Source organism: Stegostoma tigrinum, chromosome 23 (genome assembly GCF_030684315.1).
Source record: "Stegostoma tigrinum isolate sSteTig4 chromosome 23, sSteTig4.hap1, whole genome shotgun sequence".
Taxonomy (NCBI): domain Eukaryota; kingdom Metazoa; phylum Chordata; class Chondrichthyes; order Orectolobiformes; family Stegostomatidae; genus Stegostoma; species Stegostoma tigrinum.
The window spans coordinates 24426106-24449421 of record NC_081376.1 but is presented as its reverse complement, the minus strand read 5'-3'; the positions used below and the strand labels follow the sequence as shown (position 1 = coordinate 24449421).

Sequence of the window (23316 nt, the reverse complement as noted above, 5' to 3'; positions counted from 1 at the left end):
GAGGAATCATTTCCACATTCATCCTGCCAAGTCCCTGCAGATTTTATATCTTTCAACCAAGTCACCTCTTCCCCTGTGAACTCTGGTTAATACAATCTAGGCTGTCCAACCTTTCCTCTTAACACAACCTACCCATTCCTTAGGCTCATACACCTTTCTGAACTGAGTGTTACTGAAAAAAGACGCTTTATTGAAGCTTTTTATCTGACATTCATCAGGATAATTTGCAAGAATACCAATTAAATGGAAAAACAATATTTATACTGCAAGGGAGAAAGTGCTGACATGTGAACCAGCAAACTCTGATTGGTTGCCATGGCAAATGCCACAATTACTGATATTTCTGGTTTTTGAAGACTATGTTGAAATTTTAAACCAGGCAGGTTGACTCTGATTGATCAGTGCATTGTTCTGAGAAAGGAACCAGCAAATGTCATTTATTTTGCTGAGGTGAAACAGGCACAGTGTGTATGTACCTATTCTTTGACTGCAAGGAACAAATTTCTGTTAATAATAAATGTGGCTTCCAGTACAGGCAAGTGCACCACACCACGATCCTGCGAATCCTAAATTTGTTGTTGGTGTAATTCTTTGTGCGCTCAGGATTATCCAGGAAATGTTATCCAATTTCAGAATCATTTCTAAGGTTGAAAAATACGTTACATATTTTGCGAGTGAACTAGTTGGGTACCTTATTTGTTGCAAAGAGTCTAAGGGATGTTCTGTTTGATACAATCCACCAGTCTTTGGGATGTACAGTCTACATACTTGGCATCGCATTGGCACTGAAATTTATATGCCACATTACTCACATGTGTGATAGTGAGAATGCCTGTTTGGCTTGATGGCAGCATTCTGTTAATACCAAACATCATTCATGTTGCTACTGTGTAGTAGCAGCCTGAAACATCTGTTGCTCAAACATTTGAGGAACTTTTCTCTGCTAGAATAATCTAAGGTAGACTAGGCATTTTCCAAGACTGTGAGGGACTGTCTTAGCGTTTTTCATGAGTTTGCACAATGTACAACGAGAAGTGATCTGCTCAGACTTCCTGTTATTGCACAGGATGGTATTCAGGCACTCTGTTTCAGCATCAAGCTCATGCCCTTTTTGAGACTGCTAAAAAGGCCAAACTCTCAGCACATGGAATCTTAGGAATCCCAAACGTATGCTGACTATGGAAAGAAGGTTTGCAGTCTGTCATGGCAGAGAACCACCTGGCCAATTCCTCAACTAGGACATTGAGAAAAGGGAACTCACTTGACTGCACCATTTCAAACATGAATTTGAGGACATGTTGGAGCCATTCAGACATGAAAGGGAATTCTTACATACAGCTGTGATTTCAAATATTACAAATGTATCATCTACATATTTGAAATATACAATGGGTAGGAGCTTAGGTGGCTGGCGAATCATATGAGAAACAGAATATTCCTTGCACTGTTTGCAACAAGTAAGATATTGACCATATCTAACTAGTACACAATTGCAAAATTTGCAACATATTGTCTGCCAGTTAGACGACATTTGCTGAATACTCCTGTGTGCGTGAAGAAACATGCTAAGAAATGATGTAGGATTGTCATTCAGGCTCAGAGTATGGTACACCTCTGTCTATTGGAAGATATATTAATTAATACACAGAGACCTGTTCTTCGCAGGCAGAAAGAACAAATATACACTGTCTCTTTCAAGTCAAGAAATGGGTGACAGCCATTCACTGATTTGTTTCACATGCGAATACCATGATCGGTCATATTCAACCTTTAAACAAAACCTGGCAGTTAACATCAATCATTAATTGTTGCATTCTCGATGGCAATACATCTACCAATCAGAGTTTATTTGCCAACCAAACAGCAGTCTTCTCTCATGCAGTATAATGATATTTTCCCCTTAAATTCATATTCTTTCAAATTGTCCTGATTTTGTGCACGAAGAAAAGCCTCAACAAAATGTCTTTTTTCAGCAATACTCAAGTTCTGTGCTACCAAATAACTATTTTCTGAATTGATTCCAATGCATTTACATCATTCCGTAAACATTGAGACCCATACAGTACTCAAGATATGGTCTCAGCGTTGCTGTGTATAACTGAAACATAGCCTATACTGTATACAGTTCCGCTTGTAATAAATGATAACATCCTGTTAACTTTGCTGTTTATTGTTTTCTTTTTTCTTGCTGTATTCACATACTAACACATACTGCCATACAATACCCAGAACTCTTTGCATCTCAAAGCTCTGAAATCTCTCACCATTTAGAAAATGCACTTTTTAAAGAAAAATTCTTCTTGCCAAAATAGAGTAATTCACATTTTCCAACATATTACTCTATGCGCCAGGTGTTTGCCTACTTACTTAACCTATTCATAGCCCCTTGTGTTCTCCTTAATGCCCTCTTCACAACTCAATATCCTAACTATCTTTGTGTCATCAACAAACTTAGTAACATATTTGTACTAACCCTGCAGCCTAATGGTTTCTGCCTGGGAACCCTGCAGCCTAATGGTATCAATGTGGACTTCACCAGTTTCAAAATCTCCCCTTCCCCAACTGCATCCCTAAACCAGCCCAGTTCGTCCCCTCCCCCCACTGCACCACACAACCAGCCCAGCCCTTCCCCCCCCCACCCACTGCATCCCAAAACCAGTCCAGCCTGTCTCTGCCTCCCTAACCGGTTCTTCCTCTCACCCATCCCTTCCTCCCACCCCAAGCCACACCCCCATCTACCTACTAACCTCATCCCACCTCCTTGACCTGTCCGTCTTCCCTGGACTGACCTATCCCCTCCCTACCTCCCCACCTATATTCTCTCCACCTATCTTCTTTACTCTCCATCTTCGGTCTGCCTCCCCCTCTCTCCCTATTTATTCCAGTTCCCTCTCCCCATCCCCCTCTCTGATGAAGGGTCTAGGCCCGAAACGTCAGCTTTTGTGCTCCTGAGATGCTGCTTGGCCTGCTGTGTTCATCCAGCCTCACATTTTATTAACATATTTGTACTCCCTTGATTGAAGTCATTTATATAAATTCTAAAAAGGTGAGGCCACATCACTGTTCCCTGTGGCACATGTATATTTTGTTGAATTCATTTTATCTTGCCAAACAGAAAATTACCCATTTTTGCTTGCTTGCCATTTTCTGTTAGCTAATATATCTTCTATTCATGAGAATGTTCCCCTCTGAACCATGAACTTCTACTTTCTAATTTGCAATAACCTTTGAGACTTTACCTTAAAGTGCTATCTGGAAATCTAAGTGCAGTACATCCTTTGGTTTCCCTTTGCCTGTGGTACACGTTATTTCCTCGAAGAACTCTGAAAGACTCGTTGAACAGATTCATCTTTCACAATACCATGTAGACTGTGCTTGATTAACTTGAATTTTTCAAAGTACCTTAACATAATGCCTTTAATAATAGCTTATATCATCTTCTCTATGACAGAAGTTAAACTAACTGGTCTTTTCATCTCCTGCTGGTCTCTCTTCCTTTTTGGATAAACGAGTTACTTCCACAATTTTCCAATCTAACGGAACTTAACCCAAATCAAGGGGGCTTTGGAAAATAAAAACCAATACATCAACTATGTCATTAGCTTATTTTTTGTTTCAGAACCTCGGATGAAGTCTATCAGGACCAAGAGCTATGTCATCTCATAGTTCTAAGCATTTACTCAGTATCACTTCCCTGGTGACAATATTTCCATTCCATTTCCTGATTTATAGCTATTTTCAGGATGTTACTTGTTTAGTGAAGACTGATGCAAAATACTTGTTTAATCCACCTTCCATCTTCTTATTTTCCATTCTTAATTCCCAATATACTCACTTTCTATAGGATCAACACTCACTTTGTTAATTCTTTTATTTTAAATATTCACTGTAACTTTTATAATCTGTTTTTATACCTACAGCTGAGTTCCTCTCTTTAATCTCCCCCCCCCCCCACCCCCCCATTCACCTTTTAGAGGTAATGGTCTAGTGATATTATTACCAGACTGTTAATCCAGCAACCCATATAATGTCCTTGGGAGCCAGGACCATGGCACATGGTGGAATTTGAATTCAAATTTTAAAAAGCTGGAATTACAAGTCTAACAGTGACAATGAATCCATTGTCAAATGTTGGAAAACCCCTACTGGTTGACCCATGTCATTTAGGGAAGGAAACTGCCATCCTTACCTGGTCTGGCCTACATGCAACTCCACACCTACTGTGATGTGGGTGACTAGGGATGGGCAATAAATGCTGGCCTAGCCAGTGATACCCTTATCCCATGAATGAATAACAAAATGTTATTAGGTATTTTTGGGAGTCACTCAGCAGGGCCAGGAAGAGAGGGGAGACACTGGATGAGAGAAGTGGCTTGGGGTCCAAGTTGGAAAGAGTCACCATGGGGCAGACAGTAGGGAGTCAGAACTGGGAAATGGGATCTACCTCTTTCTACCTAATGCACTGAACAGGCTAACCTGCCGTTTCTTACCCCCATCTGTCTCTGACTTCCTTCCAGTAACTGAAAGTTTGGGGCTGTGAAGTTGTTGCCAAGTGGGATTAAGTAGCAGGATGCACGTCTACAGAGCTTATGGATTGCTCAACTGTTCAACTAGCAGCACGGACTACGATATTCTGCTCCTGAACTTCAATCCAGGGCCTTCTGATTCACACGTAGGACTGCTAGCAGTGAACCACCCATGCTGTTTTGTTTATATGGTGTAATGGTCAACTTCTCTGCCACGGCAGACAGCTGATCTGACTTATCCAAACAGGGGTGCTTTAAATAGTACATGACTGCCTGACTACTGCCTGAATTATGGGCTCAAGTGTCGGTTAGCTTGGTCAGCTGGATGGCTGGTTTGCAATGTGGAATAAAGTAATACAGTGGCTCAGTGGTTAGCCTCACAGCGCCAGGGACCCCGGCTCAATTCCATCCTCGGGCGACTGTCTGTGTGGAGTTTGCACATTCTCCTCGTGTCTGCGTGGATTTCCTCCGGGTACTCCAGCTTCCTCTCACAGTCCAAAGATGTGCAGACTAGGTGGATTGGCCATGCTAAATTGCCCGTAGTGTTCAGGGATGTGTAGCTTAGGTGGGTTTTAGGAGAATGGGTCTAGGTGGGATGCTCCAAGGGTCGGTGTGGACTTGTTGGGCTGAAGGGCCTGTTTCCACACTGTAAATGAATACCATAGCGGGCTCAATCCACAAACTGGCTAAGGTTAACATAGAGAACTCTGCTTCTCAACCTCTCCCCTTCCTTGAGCTGTGATGATCCTCAGGTTAAACCACCACCAGTCATTCTCTCTCAAGAGACAGCAGCCCTATGGTTTGGAAGGACAGTGGTGACTTTATAGACTGAAGTCTTATGGGACTTGACCCTACAATTTCTTGGAGTCTGAGGCAAATGTACTACCCACTGAATCATGGTTTATGGTACAGAGCTGCAGTAAATTCTGCTGGAAGCATCTGCAGACGGTATATTCAAATAGCAAGTGAAGGGATGGCAATAGCAAGATGGAAAGGGAAACTTACCTTCTTTTGCAAGTTCAACAGTGTGAATATTGGAGTAATGAAATAACTCCCAATAGTCAAAAAAAAACTCATAGTAATATAATTAGTTTGAACTAAGACATTTTTAAAACTGAACTGAGGAGACTGGAAATTCCCCAGGACCACAGAACTTTTAAAAAGATCACAAGCAGTTTTGTATTTTTAAGCCCAAACGTGTCAGTGGAATGTTTAGTGATGTCATTTTATTTGTACAATGCTACACTAGGGTAAGTTTCTGTAACTTTTTAAAAACCAATGCTTCTCTAAGTAAGGCTTATAAAATCAACTAGATGGAGAAAGGTGCATGGGCGGAGTGTGACTATGCTGTGCTCTCTGCACCACAAGACATTAACTCTGCAAAGGCAGTACTTCAAGCACAGTTTGACATCGCAGGGGAAACCACAATATCGGAGCTCAGATCTCTAAATAGTCAGCCCGATTTCAAATATATTGACAGCTCAGTCTTGCAATTAGGCTTTCTGTATAGCTGATAACTGCTTGTGTGTCCTTTTGACCTGTGTCCATCCACACACTCATCTGTTGTCTCTAGCTTCCTCTCACTACCCATCTCTGTCCCTTAATTACTCTGTTGCTCAACGTTCATTCATTCCTCCTTTCTGTTTGTATTAGTCAATGGGTCTTCATATTTAGCCATCTATCCCCATCTTGATCCAACTGCTGCCTGGATTTTCACATGGGGTTTGAGTGTACAGAATTTTGAGCTCCACAAACCTTAAAAATGTCTGCCTGAATGTTAATATTTAGTCCAAGTGGTGGGCTACAGTAGGAGTCTGGCACAAATCATGAATGTAATGAGGAAGATGTCAGGTGCAGAGGGAAGCTAGGCAGAAGTCTTGCTTCAAGGCTCCAGTGCTAAGTCCAAAATTCAAAAACAAAGAATTAAACATCAAAAGTCCTTCCAGCTCTCACCACTCACACCCCAACACACTCCCCATGTCAATCAGTGCCTACACATTCCACCTGTACTAACCATCTATCACCCTAAGCCAGCCCATTCTCCAGCACCCATCCTCACAATCATTCATATCCTCCAAGGCAATCAATGGCCTGTGCCTTGTGGCCTTTTGTAGCTCTTATGTCAGCCTGGTCAAAACCCATGACAATCCAGGGAGAACCTCAACAGGTTTGGCAGCATCTGTGGAGAGTTAGTCTGCAGGTTCAGATCTTAAGAATTCATAGCAGACTTGAAATATTAACTTGGTTTCTCTGCATAGATGTTGAAAGTTTAACCAGCATTCTCCAAATCTTTTTGAAACAGATTTCCAACATCCAGAATATTTTGCTTTGATTTATGACAATTCATGATCTCTCTCCATCTACCATGCAATTCTCCCACTATTCACCACAGGCAGGCATTCCTTCATGAACAAAGCCTACTAACAACAAACATCGGAATGTACAGTCTGCTTCAAAGGGTCTATAAGCACTTATAGACGACAATGTAACTGTGAAATAGCAGGGACCCGCAGCGATAATGAACAGTCATGAAATCAGTAATGCAGTTCTAATTCAATAACTGAACCCTTCAGGCTATGTTAACAAAGTGAGAAGACGGGCAATTAAAAATAACACTTCAGACTTTCTTCACTTTTACAAATGTCTTCTACTTTTAAAAGCTTGACAGCTCCCTTTGACAGAGCTTCTGACAATTCTCAGACATTTTTATTGATTATTTTGACACGTTTGTTGATAATTACAATGAACTTGACAGAAAATGATTTTTTACATACTTTCGTGCCTACTTCTAACAATTCCAAAAGGCAGTTTACCTTTCCAGAGAGAACCTGACTTCCCCGACATTTGATCAGGGACCATGTCCAAAGGCATACATTACCCTCTCCAAAGATCTACCCTGACATTTCAAAGAAATGCACAAAGTTCAGACCTGCTTTTACCAAGTCTGCTCTGCATAGTTTGGGTATCTCACTCCTGAACTGCTAAAATCTGATATGTAGGCAAATGGATTAGAAGCAGGAGTAGGATATTTGGCCCCATCAAGCCTGCTCCACCATTTCTTAAGATCAAACTAATCTTTAACTACATTTTCCTGTCTAACCCAATGCTCTTTGAATCCATTTTTTGCCAAAAATCTACCTACTGTTGCCTTAAAATTATTCAATGGCCCCACTTACAACACTCTTGCAAAGTGTTTCAAAGACTTACAACACTCAGAGAAAATATTCCTCTTTATCTGTCTTAAAAGAAGACCTCTAATTTTTCCACTTTGTTCCCTAGTTCTGTCATCAGTTGAATAAATCTTCTTTAAACTGCTTCTAAAAGCATTTATATCCTTTGTTAAACAAACGTGGACTCACTTATATGCTATAGAACAGGATGAAAATATTCCTTGTTTATCTTCCATTCCTCTTGCAAGATCATTCCACTTGCCTTCCTAGTCACTTAGACTCATAGAGTCATACAGCATGGAAACAGGTCCTATGGCCCAATCCAGTTTATGCTGACCTTGGTACCCACTCAGCTCATTCCAATTGCCTACGTCAAGTCCATATCCCTCTAAACTCTTCACATCCATGTACCTATCCAAATGTTTTTTAAATATTGCTATTGTACCTGCCTCAACCACTTTGTCTGGCAGCCCATTCCACATGTGTACCGCTCTTTGTGTGAAGAAGTTGCCCCTCAGGTCCTTCTGAAATCTTTCCTATTCACCTTAAACCTCTAGTTTTCAATTCCCCATCCCTGGGAAAAAGACGATATGCATTCATCCTATCTATGCCTCTAACGATTCTATACACCTCAATAAGGTCACCCCTCATTCTCCTATGTTCCGAGGAATAAAGTCCTCTCTTGGCCAACCTTTCCCAATAACACAGGCCTACTAGTCCTGGCAATATCCTCATAAATCTTCTTTGCACACTTTCCAGTTTAGCTATGTCTTTCCTATAACAGGGTGACCAAAACTGTAAACAATACTCTGAAGTATGGCTCCACCAACAATGTATACAACTGTAATATTACATCCCAAATCCTACACTCAATGCGTCGACAGTTCAAGGCCAGGATGCAAAATGTCTTTTTCACTACCCTGTCTACCTGTGACATCACTTTCAATGAAACTATGTACTTGTACTCCTCGGCCCCTGTGTTCCCCAACACTCCTCAGGACCTTACCATTTACTGTGTAAGTCCTACCTTGGTTTGACTTTCCAAAGTGCAACACCTCACACTTATCTGTATTGAATGGTATTTGCCAATCCTCAGCCCATTTCCCCATCTGATCAAGATCCCTCCACAAGTTTTGATAACCTTCTTCGCTATCAATGATACTTCCTAATTTTGTATCATCCACAAACTTATTAATCATGCCTTGTACATTCGCATCCAGATCATTTATGTAAATAACAAAGGTCCCAGCATGGACCCCTGTGGCACACCACTCGTCACAGGCCTTGTCTGAGAATCTTCAACCATCACCCTCTGCTTCTTACCATTGAGCCAATTTTGAATCCGATTAGCTAGCTCTCCCTGGATCCCATGTGCCCTAACCTTCATGCCATGCAGAACCTTGTCAAAGGCCTTGCTAAAGTCCATATGGACAACATCCATTGCCCTACCCTCATCTATCCTCTTGGTTACCTCTTCAAAAAGCTCTAAAAGATTTGTCAGACATGACTTGCCAAGCACAAATGCATGCATCCCTAGTCAGACTTGACTATCCAAATGTTGGTTAATCTTGTTCCTCAATATCCTCTCCAATAACTTGCATACAACTGAAATCAGGCCCACTGGCCTATAGTTCCCTGGCTTCTCTTTGCTACCTTTCTTAAACAATGGAACAATATTAGCCACTCTCCAGTCTTCTGGAATTTCACCAGTGGCTAAAGATGAAGCAGAAATCTCTGCAAGGGCCTCTGCAACTTCTTCCCTAGCCTCCCACAATGTCCGAGGATAGACTTGATCAGGCCCAAGGGATTTATCCACCTTACTGCACTTTAAGGCAGCAAACACCTCCTCCCTGGTAATATGTATGCAGTCCGAAACATCTCCATTTGTTTCCCTTATTTCCTTAGCATCCATGATTCTCTCCTCAGTAAACACTGAGGAGAAATATTCATTAAAAATCTCCGTCATCTCTTGTGGCTCCACACATAGTCAGCCATACTGATTTTTAATGGGGTCTAGTCTCTCCCTAGCCAACCTCTTACTCTTAAAATAGCTATAGAACCTCTTGGGATTATCTTTAACCTTATCTGCCAGATCCATCTCATACCCTGATTTCCCTCTTAAGTGTGCTCCTACGCTGTTTATAGTCATCTTGGGATTCACTTGAACCTGGTAGCTCAAACCCAATGTATACCTTCTTCTTTCCCCTGACCAGGGCCTCAATATCCCTCGTCAGCCAGGGATCCCTAAACCTGCCAGCTTTTCCCTTCACTTTAACAGGGACTTACTGTCCCTGGACTCTTGCTATCACATTTTCAAAAGCCTCCCATTTGCCAGTCATTCCTTTTCCTTCAAACAGGCCTATCCAATCGACCTCTGCTAGATCCTGCCTTATGGCTCCAAAATTGGCTCTGATCCAGTTTAGCACCTTAACCTGTGGACCTGTCCTAATTTTTTTCATAACTAAGTTAAAACTAAGAGAGTTATGGTCACTGGACCCAAGTGCTCTCTGACTGACACTTCAGTCACTTGCCCGACCTCGTTTCCTAAGAGGAGTCCAGTATTGCACCTTCCCGAGTAGGGCCCTCTACATATTGATTTAGAAAACGTTTTTAGACACATTTGACAAATCCCACCCCTTCCGGGCCTTTTACACTCTGGGTGTCCCAGTCAATATAGGGGAGATAAAAATCTCCAACCAAAACTACTCTACTATTCCTCCAAGTATCTGCAATCTCTCTACACATCAGCTCCTCTAGTACCCGTTGGCTATTTGGGGTCTATAATACAGTCCCAACAGAGTGACCTTACCCTCTTGTTTCTGGGTTCTAACCATATGGCCTCATTTCATGACCTCATAAGAACATTATCTCTAAGCACTGTTGTAATGTCCTCCCTTATCAAAAAGGCAGCTCCCCCTCCTCGCTTACTTGTACTTCTATCACACCTGTAGTTTCAGCATTCTGGAACATTGAGCTGCCAGTCCTGCCCTTCTCTCAGCCATCTTTCTGATATGGCTATAATATCCCAGACCCCAGACCCAATACATGCTCTGAGCTCATCTGCCTTACCAGTCAGGCTTCGTGCGTTGAAATAAATGCTCGTTAAACAGAAGTCGTTTCCCTCCCTTTACTGTGCCCCTGGATATCCCGAATAGTAAACTTGCTCTCGATACATAATGTTTTTCCCTTGACTTCTCGATGGCCCCTCTCTTATTCAGAGTCCTAAGCCCCTGGCAAACTAGTTTAAACCCCCACAGATAACACTCGCAAATCTCCCTGTGAGGATATTAGACCCTCTCTGGGTCAAGTGGAACCCTCTTGTACAGGTCGCCTCTGTCCCAGAAGAGATCCCAAAGATCCAAGAACTGAAAGCCCTGCCCCCTACACCAGCTCCTCAGCCACACATGCATCTGGCCTATCTTTCTAATTCTATCCTCACTGGTGCGTGGCACTGGGAGTAATCCGGAGATTAATACCCTTGAGGTCCTCCATTCTAACTTCTTACCTAGCTCCCTATTGTCATTTCGTAGGACCCCATGCCCATGTCTACCTATCTCATTTGTACCGATCTGCACAATGATCTCCAGCTGTTCACTCTCCCCCTTCAGAATGTTAGACAATCGCTCAGATAGTCTTGACTCTGGCATCCGTTCTGAGGAAGGGTCAGCGGAACCGAAACGTTCACTCTGCTTTTTCCCTTCATAGATGCTGCCGAACCTGCTGAGCCTTTCCAGCAACTCTGTTTTTGTCCTCCTCATAGAGCGTCTTTTTTTCAGTCAAAGGAGGGAGGGAGGGTGGGAAACACCAATGTAGTGTTTGATCCATGTGGCAGGATACCCAGATCCTGCGTACCTCAGGGTTCTACAATCTCTCTCTCTCTTTAACCAATATGCTGCTTTCCTATTCTTCCGGCTAAAGTGGACAAATTCACATTTTTTCCACATTTGGCACCATTTACTAAAGTTTTGTTGACTCACTTATTCTATCCACATCCCTTTGTGCACAGGCCTTATGTCCTGCTTGCAGCTTACTTTGCTACCTATCTTTGTATCATCAGCAAGTTTAGCAACTGTACACTGCTTCCTTCGCACAGGTAAGGCTTGTGTGGAGGCATCTGATGATTTAAGAGTCTAGCTGCCTCTGTGAAATGCACATGTATGAAATATGACGTGGCCTACCTCATGAAAGTGATGAGTTACATGCCGTAGGGTGCAAGGGAAGGCTTGTGATTTCTGGGCCCATTGTCTAATTTATCCACAATGGGGAGGATCTCCACCACCTCTCTGTTGTGTGAAAAATCCAGGCCTTTGTGTCACTGCCTCCTGCCTTCCCTCAGCTACACTCCAGCCTTGCAGTCTGGGTGATGTCCTCAGCCTTTCACTTAGTGCCCTATTGCAGCAGTTTTCAATTGATGTACTGCAGCACCGTGACAAGGTGAGATGTGTGCTGCAAAATTTTTGAGAAGCAGCTCCTCTTTACTTATGCATCAAGGCTGTGTCCATGGTTCTGATCTCCTCTGGAGCCTCAATGTCTACGACTGAAGATAGTATCAGCTGCCACCAGGTGCCCCTATCAAAAAGCCTCCACAGCTCTGTGTGCATAGACTTCTGAGGTTGCCCCTGTGTAGAGATTTGGCATTGCTCATGTACAGGAGAAGGGAAACCTGCTCAGTTATGCAGCCTGCCCGCACATGCACAGGGCCAAACATCTGGCCTGAGATGCATACACAAGATGGAGGACCATTTCTCCGGGATGAGAAGAAACTGCATATGCACAGCCAGGAGATATGCAATTAAAATGGCTGCTGATCTGGCGAGCTGTCTGCTCATGTTTCCATGTTAACACAATTTTAAACTTAATATTTTTGGATTTTTTTTACTGATGGCTCTGATCTAAGTCTTAGATTCTAACAAAATATAATGTGTTCCTTGTCATAAGAGGCGATTCCTCTGCTAATTCAGAAGATGAAACATCTCAACCCAAAGATAAAACAGCAAGAACTATTCAGAAATAGTTTATTGAGAGCTATGTGGTAGAGATGAAGGCTGAGCACCAGAATTTACTGCTACAGACTGAGGTGCTATAGTTATTGGGGCAGGGGGTAAGTTTCTGTCCCATGCTCATGAGCTTTGGTGAAAACTGATAGTTTTCAACAACCCATAAACTGCTTTTATGAAGAGTTACTATCTGATGATTGTTGGTGGTAAATCTCAGACATTTTCCACCAAATACTAAAGATTAGTACATAGAACATAGAACAAAGAACGTAGATGCAAGGAGAAATGAGACGATCTTGACCGTCGCAGATAAACTTCAACATTTCAGGCTAGAACTGGGATTTTGGCAAGAGACAGTCACAGTCTGTCACTTGAGATGTTTCCACTAGCTTTAAAAGCAGCAGATGTAACTATCAAGATGTACAGCCTCATATTCGAACACCTCAAAGCATTGCAAGAGAAGTTCAAATTCTACTTCCCCTCAAAAATATGGAAGACTCTGACTCGACACATGATCTGTTAGTTCACAGTCTTCCGATTTATCACAAAAACTGATGGTAAAATAAGAAAAGGATTACACATAGTTACAGATGGACCACACATCGAAGCTGAAGTTTGGAGAGATGGCTTTGTATGCATTTTGGCTGACTGCAGCACGTAATTATCTGGTGATCCCTGACTAGACAATTGCTGTATTCTTGCCATTTGCAACCATATGTATGTTGCAAGGAAGCATTTTCACCACTGTCATACATGACAAACGACAAGAGGGAGCGCTTTTCACTGGAGCAAGATTTGTGGATGGCCCTCCTATCAATCCTTTCCTGGATCTTTTTGCTCTACACACACCAGCCCAGATTTCCCACTCATCCAGTAAATTGCAATTTACTCAACAATTGTGCTTGACTGTGATTCATTGTTCATGAATAATTGAGTTGAGCAGGTTTTGATAATGTGCCTGTACTCGCAGTTGAAGGCAGTATGATTTTGCCAGTGGATTTGAAACATTAATGCTTTTTATCCTTTTTTTGTTGTACGTGCTATTTTGCAAACCACTCTAGTAAGGTCATAGCCAAAGCAAATTAGAATAAATGTGGTGTTAATGAGCCACCAATTCAGCTGAAAAATGTAGGCGTCCCATGGAATTGTATATTCCATTGAAATATGCGGTGATATTGAAAAGGTTGGGAACCACTGCCATATCAGACTGCTGATCCTCTGATGCCCTGTGGGTTGTTCATCTGGAGCCGTGTGAGGCTGGTTGCCCATCCCTTTATGCTGAACTGGACTGTGGCTGGAACCTGGTCTCCTATGGGACAGTGCCCATACTCTGGTAGTGTTCTGCATTAAGTGTTAGCTTTTCACTCATGTCCAGCACTGTGCTATATGGCTCTTCCACTAGTTTTTTGCATTCTGCAACTGGACCTTTCTCCTGATGTCTAGCCTATGGGTCTGGGCCTATTCTCTGGTCCCTTACTGTGGAACCATGCGAAACTGGACCCTTGTTCTTGTGCCCTGCCACATGACAGCGGGGCTTTCCACCTGGTGCCTTGAACCCTGGGGTTTGGGTTTTCACCTCTTTCCTACGTGGGGCCCTTCCCATTCCTTGATAACCTGTGGACCTGAGCCTTTCCCCTGTTGGCCTGCCCTGGAGGTAGTTGGTGTTTCCTTTGGCACCAATCCTGTTGGATTGAATTATCGTCTGGTGTCTGTCCCTTAAATGGTGTCCTGAATTATAGAACTGTGCTCTTCTGTTATGTTCCAGAAAATTGCTGCCTGTTCTGCCTTCGATACTGGGCTACATCACTCGTACCCTTACACTGGCGTGCTATCCTGTGTGTCTGGCCCTTCCCCTTGGTGCTTTGCTATACTGGGTCCTTCCTCTGGTGTTTCATCTTTGAAACTAGGGCCTTCCTCTGCTGCCCTTTGAAAGTGGGTGCACTGTGGGGCTGGGCTTTTCACCTGGAAGAATGAGATTGATGGAATGAATGGCTGGTACGCAGTCTGTGTGAACGCATGTTCAAAGATAGTAAACTCACAATGAAATTTAATAAGCAGTTCAATCAGCAGCTTAGGGCTGTTGGAGTCTATTGCTATGAAAATGTTTGCTGCATCCTTGATTTAATCATCAGAACAGATCCAAATGAATGACATGTAAGTGTGCAAATTAATAGCTAGAAATGGCTCTCTTGTGGCGCAGTAGTAGCATCCCTAACCCTAGACTGGAAGGCCCAGGTTCAAACCATACCTGCCCAGAGGTGTGTAATAACATCTCCGAATGGGTTGATTAGGAAAAATAGGTGAAATAAAAATAAATTTAGTGATGATGCTCTTGTGGTTCAGTGATAATGTCCTTAGCTCTGAGCTAAGAGACCTGGGTTCATATCCCAACTGCTGCAGGGATGTGTAGTAATATCTCTGAACAGCCTGCTTAGGAGGGGGAAAAAAAAATCCAACAGCTAGTCACGCAAGATCAAATGCTGTACCAGCCAGTAGAGTAAAAGTATGCTATGAAACAATGAATTACAAAACTATAATTAATGTGAGAGCAAGTGATACAACAATAAGCAACACAAGCGTGCGCCATCTGACAGTGAGTGATGTAGAAAAAAAATGAGCAAACAGAATTGAATAATGCAACAGCGAGTGTTGTAAAACTGAATGGTATAATGGTGGCAAAATAGGGAGTGAGCTATCAGTATGTAATGTGTAAGATTTTTTGCATAGTTTGATATTTGCTCCACAACACCAAAGATGTGATTGCTGTGACAGGGAATAATTCTATACTTACGATACTGCAGTAAGTTGGTATGAAACGCCAGGTTCATGTGGGACTGGAACTTTCCAGATGCATGTTATGTGCTCCAAGTAGTCGGTGACACAGGTTAGACCACCACAACCTGTAGCTTTGAAGAAATGATTGGAAGAAGTTATTATTCGGGAGTTAATTTCCATTCACCTTTGAATTTATTGACTCTAATTAAAATACAGATTTCTCCTTCCACCAACACCACAGATGTTGAGGATCCATTTCTATTTGTAAGAGATTGTTATGCGTATGATGGCCGCTGCATTTTGCCAATACCACTGCAAAAATCAACTCATTGTGTTTGAGAGACCCTAGAAGGTAAGGGCTCCCTTTATGCAAATAAAGTATTTCATACAAATTTTCTCCGTAAATGTCATAAGCAGCATATGAACCTGTTGTCTAAATATCTTCTTCGAATGTGGGGCTCAAGTGTTGGCAGCACCATCCACCTCCCACATTGAATAGTGCTCTCTCAAGCAGCAACCTAGGTCCTCAACTGTGACTAAGGTACATTACTATCCTGTTAAACTCATCATTCCCTCATCTATGTGAAAGATGATTTACTAGCAGCTCCTCAGTGTCAGGATGATAACATTTTACAGCACAGAAAGAGGCCATTTGGCCCATCATACCTGTATTGAATCTCTGAAATACACATCCACTTATTCCCATTGCTTTGTCCTTCCCCCAGTTGGCCCATTACACCCGTGAAGTCTCTTTGAAAATGGATGCCTTAACATCATTTGCTACTTTTTCTCATCGTGCCTGCATGGATAATGTAGAATCCTTTCTGCTTTAGAAAAACTGACTTATTAACATGTCCTCCCTCTGTTATAAATGTATGTACCTGACCCCATCATTCTTTGCTCTTTTAGACTTTTAGCATTTGGCACAACTTTCATCTTATTTACATTTCACACTGCATTAAATTTTACGTGCCTTCTACATTTCCTATCAAACATTTCTCCAGCCACTAATGTTAATTAAGCATGATCTGGTCCATTATCCTATTGCCAATGTGGGAGTTTTGTGTGAAAATTGGTTATTGCGGTTGCCTGCAAAACAATGATGAATACATTTCAATAGCACTTTGGGACAAGTTGAAAATCTTAATGATGCTGCATAAGTACAAAATATTTATTTCTTTATCCATCTAATCTTCAGTTAACCATGTCCTTTGTTCTTCTGCTACCTGCAGGTTTCATTTATACCCACTCTAGCCCACATCCAGGTCATCTACCTTTATTGAGATGAGCAATCATCCCAACTTAGACCCTTGAGCAACACTATCCTTAATATCTTCCAATCTGAAAAACGTTAGTTACTATTATTTGCTGTCCTCAAACTTACATCCAATCCTTGCTGCCAAAGTTCCTTCTACAATATTATACAACTTGTTCTTAACAAGTGTCTTGGTGATACATCAGAAGCCTTTCCCCATATACCTCCATCTCACAAACACAGTGTTTATATTCCTCAACCATATCTGTTGATCCTCTCCCTGAATCCCTTAACTCTGATGGCTACCTTCTCCTCATATCCACAATGTCATTCTCACCTTTTTGAAGAGACAGAGGAACAAATAATCTTTTGACTGAACTCACTTCTCTGATAACATATGCTGATTGATTATCCTTGTATGAAAATGTCCCCAGACTTTCTTAACTGAAACCACGTGACATAGTGAATAAATAAATGAAGTGATTTAGAGACTGAAGTACAATTGATAGGTTAGTATTGCTTATACATAAATTAGCAAATATCAAGAATGAGCCATGGGCTGGAATCAAAGTGTGGAATTTGGATAGTTTATATGTAGCAAAGTGTCTAACCAGTTGTGAGTCACTGGTGGGAATACGATCAAGGAGTTCGGGAATTTCTATATTGAATAATGGATACCTAGAAGTGAGTTAAGGGCTGGAATATAATCAGATAGTTTGGGGACAGGTACAGGATTAAATATTGAATAATATCCAAGAATTAGTCAGGAATGAAAAGAGGAAATTGTGTGATTTTTAAATAGCAACAGATTCTCAGGAATGAAGTGCAGGCTGAAATATAATGGAGAGGTTTGGGAGTTTGCTGGGGGCACAGTTGCCCAGTAATGAGTTGCAGACTGTGAAAAGATTGAGATGAGATAATAGAAACTGCAGATCCTGGAGAATCTGAGATAACAAGGTGTAGAGCTGGATGAACACAGCAGGCCAAACAGCATCATAAGAGCATGAAGGCTGACGTTTTGGGCCTAGACCTTTCTCGGCCTGAAACATCACCCTTCCTGCTCCTATGATGCTACTTGGCCTGCTGTGTTCATCCAGCTCTACACCTTGTTATCAAAGGTGAGTTGAGATGTTTATGTATAGATCAATTAATTTGCAGCACGAATTAAAGGTGGAACTGTGTTTGGGGTGGTGTTGTGCTTTACATTTGGAATAATAACCAGGTGGAATCTAGTTGAGTGATTTGACAGGGGCTTATCTGAAGGATAGTGTATCAAAATGAGTCACACAATACACTTTTAATAGAGAGTTGGATAAGCTGTGCTCGGTGATATTGGTACTAATATGTGTGAAATGCAACAGGCTAGCTAGATGATTGTAAACCTGGCATCTAAGGGCGGGCACAGTATATTGTTTTCAGAATATTAGCCACCATTGTTTGTAAAAGGAAAAAAGTGCTGAGTATAATTGATTGAAGAGGATTAAACAGAGTAAAAATGTGATTCTTATTTTCAGTTGGAGCACAAACACTGGTGCATTTTTTCATTGTGAGATGAATTTAATGCTGATGGTAGAGTTAGTACATTTTGTTCTTACAAAAAACCATCACCCAGTGACAACAAAGGGCAAGATTTCAAAAATTACAGTGGCTTCATTGTTAATTGTATAAATTGAGGTCATGTGAATACAGGGAGTCATTCATTAGATATAAAGAGACAGTTCTGTCACTGATATAGGTTGTAAGATTATCATCTATATATTTGTAATGTTGAACTTTCTGAATAAATCTAACAGTAAGTAAGTATTGGCTTCTAGTCTCCTCTTTCAACTGTTGTCAGAAGTTTAAGACAACAATTACACCCACAGTATGTTGATTTTATTTCCCTCAAAGGTTTAATATTAGTTACCACTCTATTCTCTCCCACAACCATGTTTGTGGGTCTCCTGGAGGGACACTCAGACTCCTATATGTTTCATGCAGGACAGCTCCATGATTGGAAGATCCAGTCACATTGTTGCCGTGACCACTCCTCATTGACCTATTAAAATGTCCCCACCAGTGACAGGACAGTACCAATGGAAATTCAATCCAAAATGACATTTGTCTAAACTTACTGCATTGTGCCCATCTGCACAGTAGAAGGAGGGGGACTATGGCCAGCAGGGAGTTCCAGGGACAGCTCATTATGGGAACTTCCTGTGGAGGAAAAACACAATGTTCAATATCATCGTTATCTGTTTGTGAATTACAAATCAGTCACAACACCACATCATCAGACAATGACTAAAGGTCATGAAATCATACATGCCCAAGATGCTTATCAAGCAGCATGAGGCAGCAGCACTTGGACACCAGTAGAGAGCATAAAATTTGCAAGCAGGCACAATAGCAGCAAGACAATGTGATTTTGAATGAGTTGCCTGGAATGGAGAGGGGTGGGGATACAGTTTATGGAGGGCCCACGCGCACATACACACGCTGATACAGTGATGCGTAATACAGAGTGGGGCAAGCTGTGTTCAGATGCTAGTGGAACTAGAAATGAACAGGCTGTGTGAATGATGGTAAAACTGGTATCAAAGAGTGGGATATACTCATTGTGATAATGCTGGAGGAGCTGGTATCCAAGAATGGGATAGTCTGTGTGTGTAGTTGATATGTAGTTGGTATCTGGGAATGAGATGTGTTATGTGGGGTAAATGAAGAGCTAGTTTCTGAAAATGGAACAATCTGTGTTTGTAATAAGGGGATTGGTATTCATGAGTGGGACAGATTATGGAGCTGGTTACTGTGGATGTTTATGTCCACTGTCAGTGTTTGCCACACTCTAATAAGATTGTCTATCATTGTCAATGATCTTTCTTATAAACTACCTCAACACAGCACAATATAGAATTGATAGTTGAGTAATTAATATTGCCTAGTTGTGTGAGTGTGTGAGTGTCTCTGTCACTGTTGATTACTAACTTTGATAAACCTGGAATAAAGTATTTGAAAGCTTGATCCCGAGTAGCAGTGGGATTGTGGAGTTGGATATCACTGCAGAAGCTCTCAGGATTTCTCCGTTTTGGTAGTTGAGCCAATCTTGGCTTTGAAATGGGTTCACTCTCTTATGGAAGGTTTGCAGCTCATTTCATGTTGCTGCTGTCTTTGAACCAAAAGGTTATTCTTTAAATCTTATTCTAGGAATGGTTAGACTTGGAAAACCTTGATATTTCAGTTGGTTGATAGTGAGCCTACTAATCCTTCCAGACCTCGTCATTATTCCCGAAAGGGGGAAAATATGTGCGACTACAGCAAATAAATAACTCCCCCAACTCCATCTTCTTCATACCCCTACGGTAGTGGAACAAGCCATCCGTGGCCTCTGCTATTTGACCAACCTACGGACACTAATAATGCAGTCATGTTGTTGGGAATGACTGTTAACAGATGAAACCTGCCAATTTAAGCAAATTGCTCTCCAATGTCACAGTGATCCAATCTTACCCTTTCCTGGTCGTCCGTGCACAAAGTGCATTCCTCAACAGCAAGGGGAAAGGCCTTTCTGTCTATCGTATCCGCGCCTATCGTTAAATATCTTCTAATTCCATTTTACTCCATTTGGCCCGCAGCCGTGTAAACTATGACGATTCTCGGTTTCGATTAAAGAAACCAAATCAAATAAATCTCTTTCCCCGACCTCCAATGCGATCCTAACTATTCTTCCAGTTTTCCTTGGATTCCACTAGGGCCCTGAACGCAACGCTCACGACTCAATCTATACATCCTGCATGGTTCAGCGGTAATGTATCGGTTTGAATTCCTCCGGCCTTACCATCGCCCTCAGAAAACTCAACTTTGGTGCTAACACAGCCTGCGTTTACCGAATTACCTATGGATCTTCGCCAATTTTGTTAGCGTTCACTCACTCATGTTCCTTTATTTGGGGAGAGGGTTTGGAATTCAATCAGCTTTGTTGGGTACTGGAGATTGAGAAGTTTTTGTACAGAAAAATCTTTAGTATGATAGCTGATTAAAACGTTAAAGGACTCGTGCAGAATGTTTACATGCTAGCCTGTAACAACTCAGCTGGTCGGATCAAGGGGCTGAAAACAGGAATTACAGTGATTCTGTAAACAAAACCGCTGTAATGTCTGGTCAACAGCCTTGGTTGTTGTGGTGAGGAGCCGAACTGGAATTAAAGCCACATGCCAGCTCCTCAGAAGCACTCACCAGATTCCGGATCCGTCTTTAGCAGCCAGTGAGACGGCAACTGGTGCCTCACTTTTTCAGTCCGTTTTTTGGCAGCAGATTGCAATTCCAGAGGCATCTGTGTGAGTCGCTCGAACCTCCAGTTGGATGTTGCTGGTGTTGAATGGCCATAATCTCTCCCGGCAAAGTGAGAGCAAGGAGACAGGTCAGGTACCAGCGCTAGGGGAGAGCAGCTGAAGCCCCTCCTTTTACATTTCAGACTGTACACTACAATACAGACATGGAACATTCAACTAATTCTTACAGAGCATTGACGTCACCTGTCATAGATTGATCAAAGGTCAGGATGTGGTTAAAAGTTTAAAAATGAGAAGCTGAGTGTCACAGGCCGGGTCGTGTCATCGTCATCTTCATGAATGCATGGCACTCGGCTGAAAGAGCTGGATTTTATATGTTGTGGCACTTCAAAGAATGTCACGTTGAATGAAACACTGTTTAATTTGCTACTTATCGCCTTCCATTGATAATGAAATCGTTCTATACAGAAAGAAAATGGGAGCGATCTGGCTGAAACGTTGGTACCGTTTCCATTTTTGGTTTAAATCTTTCAGAAAACTTCAAGAAGCCTCAGTGATAATGGGAGCTGCAGATGCTGGAGAATCCAAGATAACAAAGTGTGAAGCTGGACGAGCACAGCAGGCCAAACAGCATCTCAGGAGCACAAAAGCTATTGTGCTCCTGAGATGCTGCTTGGCCTGCTGTGTTCATCCAGCTTCACACTTTGTTTTCAAGAAGCCTCATCCAGGTTGAACCGCTAATGTCAATGTGAAAACTGAAAGGGTAGCCAATCTGTGCACAGTATGATCCCACAAGCACCAGCAATGTGAATAGCGAGTTAACCTAGTTTGTTTTTAATGGGTGTTGATTGAGGGAGGACGGGTGGGCACTTTAATGCCGCAAGCCTCAACAAACTGTCGGCACATAGACTCAAAGAATTGTCTTTATGTAGCCACCAACAGCCGTGAAACGACCCCTCCCCCACAAGGAAGCCTGTACAGAGAAGACGTTTAACGTTCTCCATGTTGTAACTATAGTGCAATGAGTTAAAACAGGAACTGCTGCACCTGGGCGAAAATAAGCAACAAAATAACTTGTTGCATTGAGCCATGAAGTATGATTCCAGCAATGTTTACGGTAACATTTACAGTATTTACTCAAAACTCGATTCAGAGCTGTTTGTTGAATCCAATAAAGTCCGCCTCTCATTGAATGCGCTTTCGGATAAGTTGAATGTGAAAGGCCCAGCGGGAACTTCATTCATTCCCCCAAATTTTGGATCAACGAATGCACCGCGCGGCATAATGTGACACAGACAGAACCCAGGAAAGACCTAAGCTCGCTCCTTGTTAATTCATCTCAGCCCAGATGGTAAAAGAGGAGGAGGAGCAGGAACTTTCACTGAATGTGTGTCTCTGGCTCGGAGAGAATGGGGGAAATAACCCAGAATCCAGTCAGAGATAATGGGAACTGCAGATGCTGGAGAATCTGAGATAACAAAGTGTAGAGCTGGACGAACACAGCAGGTCAAGCAGCATCAGAGGAGCAGGAAAGCTGACATTTCGGGCCTAGGCCCTGCTTTCCTGCTCCTCTGATGCTGCTTGACCTGCTGTGTTCATCCGGCTCTACACCTTGTTATCCCAGAATCCAGTCCTCCCCCTTCTAACCACTCACTCCCAATTGGTTGGAGTGGTAAAATGGTTGTGACTATGACCAGTAATCCAGAGAATTTACATTCTCAAACCCACGCTGGCAGCTTGATTATTTGGATTCAATGATCACCAACTGTTGGGATTTCATTAAATAAATAGTGACGTAGTGCTGTCCGTAATGATGTTAGTCCTAAACCAATGTGGTCGCTTCTTAACTGCCCTCTAACATGTCATTCAGTTTATGTTAGGGTCACGAGATATCAGTATTAACCACCAGCCCCCATCCAACAGTGAAGTCGAGGTGAAGGACTGAGGGAGGCTGTACCTGAGGTAGAGGGAAGAGGGAGCAGGAGTTAATACTCTCTGATGAAGGGTCTAGGCCCGAAACGTCAGCTTTTGTGCTCCTGAGATGCTGCTTGGCCTGCTGTGTTCATCCAGCCTCACATTTTATTATCTTGGAATCTCCAGCATCTGCAGTTCCCATTATCTCAGGAGTTAATACTGCTGGCTTTGTGTACTGATGTGCAGCTGGCCAGCCTTGTCAGGTACAGCTGCACTAGTTCTGCACCGACACACACGGAGTGCAGCTTTTTGCACAGCTTCTCAAAGAAGAACAGTAAGATGTTCAGCACCGATAGCTCGAGAACTCGCTCGTCTTTGCAAAACCGCAGCGGCGCACACACACACACA

At 42.3% G+C, this 23316-nt stretch overlaps 1 protein-coding gene across 1 annotated transcript in view; it reads right to left on the bottom strand.

The window, feature by feature from the left end:
- LOC125462126 (interleukin-21 receptor-like) overlaps positions 1 to 21263 on the bottom strand; it is a 62785-nt gene extending 41522 nt beyond the window's left edge. The window contains exons 1-3 of the mRNA XM_048551696.2: positions 20939 to 21263; positions 18838 to 18919; positions 15485 to 15599 (exon numbers count right to left, since the gene is read on the bottom strand). Coding sequence (XP_048407653.2) covers positions 15485 to 15599; positions 18838 to 18907 — 185 coding nt within the window. The 5' untranslated portion in view covers positions 18908 to 18919; positions 20939 to 21263. The remainder of the gene's footprint in view (positions 1 to 15484; positions 15600 to 18837; positions 18920 to 20938) is intronic.
- Positions 21264 to 23316: the final 2053 nt, after the last annotated feature.